The 4,889-nt window shown below is 47.8% G+C and overlaps 1 protein-coding gene across 1 annotated transcript; it reads left to right on the top strand.

The window, feature by feature from the left end:
• The first annotated feature begins 226 nt into the window (after positions 1-226).
• LOC124648840 lies at positions 227-3,775 on the top strand. Its single transcript, XM_047188535.1, has 3 exons — positions 227-409; positions 1,418-1,424; positions 1,602-3,775. The coding sequence occupies exons 1-3, from the start codon at positions 227-229 to the stop codon at positions 3,773-3,775; spliced, it is 2,364 nt and encodes a 787-aa protein (XP_047044491.1).
• The last annotated feature ends 1,114 nt before the right edge of the window (positions 3,776-4,889 follow it).

Raw genomic sequence — 4,889 nt, 5'->3', positions numbered from 1 at the left:
TTGATTGCGGATTGCTATGTTGACTCGGACGTCGGCTGCATCCCATGACCTACCCGACATGTTGTCATACCGATTTCGTTCCACTTCTCTCATCAGTTATTTCGTGTTTTCAAAGTCTTCTAGAGCTTTGCACCGTCGCTCACGTCTTCCCTATCTAGTCTTCCATCCTACACCGAAGGATGGGACAATAGACCTCTGAAACCCCGCCTCTCACGGACCTGTACGGATGAGGAGCGATCCGGTTTTTAGGGAGCGCTCTAGCGCGACTACTGTCAACACGGCTTCGTCTAATGACGAATTCCCTAACGACGACTTCTTCCGAGACGTCAACAACATCTTCGGCAACCTCAACATGGGAGACAACACCGACAATGTTGTTGCTTCTGCCGCTACTCAAGCTGCACTATATGTAATTGTGTCCTCTCTTTGTCAGACCTTGCTAGAGTCCTAGTTCTAGCGTTTGGAGTAGATGTGATCGGTTTATCATGTTTAGATATAATATGTTCATCTATTATGTTAGTTTGCATGAATTATTTAATTAATGGTTTTATGATAATGATATATCTCATGTTATTTCGGATTAAAACATATGGTAATGTGTTTTTTTTTTATATTTAACACTATTATAGTCCCCCGTATTCTTCGAGGGGAAGAAAGTGCATATTATCAATGCGACAAATCTGGTTTTGCTTCCCAATGTAACCGATCCTTCGTATCTTTGACAATGCAGACCAACTAGTCTTTGCAATGTGTTATATAAAATAGCCTAAAAACGGTAGCAAATCGGCTAAACTCAATTTGTAGGATATCATTTCTGAGGAGCTGTCAACTTTGGCCCTTAGACGCCTTAATAGTTAGTACTCATAATATAATATATGCTTATGAATGCCTACACTTTATGAAGTGCATCAAATCAAAGAAGAGCAAATTTTGTATTCTTAAGTTGGACAGGATGTAAGCTTATGATAGAGTTGAATGGGACTACCTGATAACTATAATGACTAAGTTGGGGTTTGCATCAACTTGGATTAATTTCGTGTAATGAGGCAGGTGGACTATGTAACTTCGAGATTTTTTTCAAAATAGTTTGAAACGGAAAGGGTGAGTTTTGAAATTTTTAAAAATCGAGCTCCCTGGATTTCCAGCTCTTTTTGGAGTTTCTGAAATCCTTATAAGTAGATATAACAATTTTATAAGGATACAGAAGGATTCCCTAAGACCATAACAACGCCACTACATTGCAAGAAGGGTAAGTCGTCCCTGAGCATATTATCATCGTGATACGACTATATATACAAGTCAGAAATGCTCATAAGTGGGCACATGGTATCATGGCCACATGCACTATTTTGAATGCTAAACAGCTAGTTGCACAGGTTGACTACCGTTTCATGCCATGCCATTGTATTTGTTTAAGGTAGCTGGTATACCTCAAACTTATCACGAGAGCGCGATCGGTCCTGCATGCCGGTATGTTATCATGAACCTCTCGTCCTGATCTCTCTCAAGCTTGCGCTGATGTGCAACACATTTCTGCGTAGATGCATTGCATGCTGTGCGATATACGGTGTGATAATCATGTAATGTTGATCTCATTGCAGGTCAGGAGCATGCAATGGGAGGATGGCTGAACCTGACGGCGCAGTTCCTGAATTTATGGGCGATCCGGATAGCAGTCCTTTCGAGCTTCGCCGCTCATCTTGTCCTGATCCTTCTCGCCGGGGTCCGTCGGCGTAAAGCTTCCGGTGGGCGGACGCTCCTGCTATGGCTGGCGTACCAGCTGGCCAACTGGGCCGCAGTGTACTCACTCGGCAACCTGTCCTTCGGCAGCACGTCGCAGGAGCAGCAGCTTGTCGCTTTCTGGGCGCCGTTCCTCCTGCAGCATCTCGGCGGCCCCGACAACATCAGCGCCTACTCCCTGGAGGACAACGTGCTCTGCGGGCGCCAAGCGATCAGTGTGGCCATGCAGGTCGGGGGAGCAACCTATGTTCTATACAAGCACATATACATGGGCGGCGGTGCCGGAGCTCTGCTCCCTGCGTCCATCATTATCTTCGCTGTCGGTGTTGCCAAGTACGTTGAGAAGGCCTTGGCGCTACGGGGAGGCAACTTGGCCAACATCCGGAGCTCAAGTAAGAAGAAGCAACATAGCAGATCGGCCTTGATCACGACCCGAAGGGATGAGCTGGACGATGAGCGAGCCCTGGAGGTTGCTCACAACATGTTCCCGTTCTGTCGGCGTGCCATGGTCGATTCTTCTGTCGACATGAATTCATCTGACCTTGATGCAAGCAGGAAAATATTTTCTTTCGGGTGGGAGAGTATGTGCAAGGTGGTGGAGATGGAGCTCTCCCTCATGTACGACATCCTCTACACCAAGGCAGGCATGGTCCACACCTGGGGCGGCTACTTGATCCGTTCCCTGTCGCCGCTCGCCACCGCCGTCGCATTCTTCCTGTTCCTGTTCTACAGCAAAGACGGCCAGAGGAGAGCAGATGTGATTATCACCTACGCCTTGCTGGTAGCCGCCTTCCTCCTGGATATTACATGGCTTTTCAGGGCACTAGGGTCAACATGGACGCGTGCTTTCCTGCAGGCCAGGCGACGGTCCTGGATTCACCGTGCCGTTTTGAGCAGCGGGAGATGGCGCCAGCTCCGTCAAGTCGTCGTGTCTATGGATCTGGGCCGACTTCTCCTTCCCACGGCTGCGCATCCTCCGACTCAAAGAAGCTACAGAACCTGGACGGGCGCCGTCGGGCAGTACAACTTGCTGCACGAGGTCACCCGTGATACGACGAGCCTACGCGGCAGAGCAGCCAAGAAGATCGAACTGGAAGAGTCTAGAGGCGTTGAGCTTTCGGATGATGTCAAGAGGCTGCTGTTCGAGCGTGTACGGGAAATACTCAAGTCGACATACAAGGATAGCAAGGATCGGGATGCATCATACTCCATGAACGACATCACGACATACTGGGGTCAGGATGCAGCAAGGAGGAGGCACAAGAAGCTAAAAAGATTCCGTCTAGGCTTCGGCCGTGAATTCCAGGAGGACATCCTCGTCTGGCACATCGGCACCCAGGTTTTCCTCTCAAGCATCGACGGCACAAATGCAGCCAAGACCACCCGTGCCAAGACCATCAAGGTGCTGTCGGAGTACCTCATGTTCCTCGTCGCCGTGCGCCGGCAGATGCTGCCGGGCCTTGCGCTCCGCAGCCTGTACGAAGCAACCCTCGATGTCTTGCAGGTCATATGGCGAGACGAGGCCGGCGCCGGTGAGAATTCTACCACCGGAGAGAATAGGCTTGCAAGGATCCTGCGTAGCAAGACGGATGCAGACCGCGGCTGGGGTCTTAAGCACGGCAAAACTCGTCTTGTCACCGACGGAGCAAATATTGCCTTGACGCTCCTCAGAGCCGATCCGTCGGAGATGCCAGAACTGCTGGAGCTCGTCTTTAACGTGTGGGTGGACAAGCTGCTCTATGCGGGCACCCGATGCAGCCGGGAGTCCCATGCGAAGCAACTCAGCCGTGGGGGCGAGCTCACTACCATCGTATGGATCTTGGCAGAACATGCTGGGCCGTTTCAGATCGGCCTACGAAGTCAAGACCATGAGAAATTAGCTGCCAAAAAACAAGAGGAGCCTAAGAAGAGCGATGGAGTGTCCCTGGAACCACCAAAGCGTCGTCCCCCGCCGCCCAAAGGTGACAAACCTAAAGACAGCCGCGACGACCGCGACACGATGACAGTGTACACTACGTTGTATGGAGTGGACTGATGCCCCATGATTTCTCGCAGTATGTATAACAGATCTGGCTGTGAGAAACACTTTATTTTCCCACCGATTTATAAATAAATCATCAAAAGGAAGTGAATTTGTATGCAATCTTGGATTTCAGATTGTGTCTCGTTTTTTCAACAACATGAAGGGTGATACAACGTCTTTTCGATGCCTTCATAGGTTAGTTCGGGAAAATTTTGGACCTTTTTTCTTGCATCTACCACTTCTCATCTTACATCAGACATAAAAAAAATTATATGGTCCCGCGATATGTACTCTAAAATGACTTACTAGTTGGCAGATTCGTGAAAGCAGATCGCAACAAACTGGGTTATGCAGTGGTAGCGCAAATGCGCAATGACTTTCGATGGCTTCTCCACTGCGGTCATGCTACGGCATTAGTTATTCGCACTTGTATTTCAAGCAGGGCTGTCTTCATAGTCACTGTATCGTTGTTATACCGGTTTCCTCTGCAACTGGTTCTTCGCAGTCGTCTAAGCCAGCCGTGGGTTCAGTCTTCTGTCTCTTACAAGGAACCACAGTACTGGACAATGTGGAGTACTTATTTCCTGCAGGGCAATGTTTAACAGTTCAGCGAAAAAACAGATAATTTATTTCCAAAAACTATATTATATAAAACGGAATGGCTAGAAATCAGGCGCCTGATTTTTAGTATGTATCAGTCGACGCTTTTAGCCTTTGGATTTTGCCTCGCGATTTGTGCAGTGTGAGAACGTAGTGAGTTTCCACTAGGTTGAAACTAAGAATTTAATGAGTTTCAACTAGGTTGAAACTGATAATTAGTACGGTACTATTTTTATAAGTTACAACTATATTGAAACTGAGATTTGTCACATGACATCAGGCGACTGAGACATATCAGGCGACTGAGACATATTATGTCTCAGTCGCCTGAGACCTAGACTCGCCCTATATAAAACAGCTCTCAACATTTGTGGAGAATTGCAGAGCAGACAGGATGATGTGGCCATTTCACGATTGTCATGGCAAAAACTATTTTTTTCTATAAAGGAAAGGCCGAAACAAGCTTCATCAAGTGATATGATGCTGTAAGATCCGGTTCAGTTCATATTAAAATAGCACTCGGTTT

This window comes from Lolium rigidum, chromosome 4 (genome assembly GCF_022539505.1).
Source record: "Lolium rigidum isolate FL_2022 chromosome 4, APGP_CSIRO_Lrig_0.1, whole genome shotgun sequence".
Classification (NCBI taxonomy): domain Eukaryota; kingdom Viridiplantae; phylum Streptophyta; class Magnoliopsida; order Poales; family Poaceae; genus Lolium; species Lolium rigidum.
Note: the sequence above shows the minus strand (reverse complement) of the source record. Positions and strands in the feature narration are given on the sequence as shown.

Coding starts and splice junctions, on each gene's coding strand:
- LOC124648840 (XM_047188535.1), top strand. CDS start 227: ATGAGGAGCGATCCGGTTTTTAGGGAGCGCTCTAGCGCGACTACTGTC.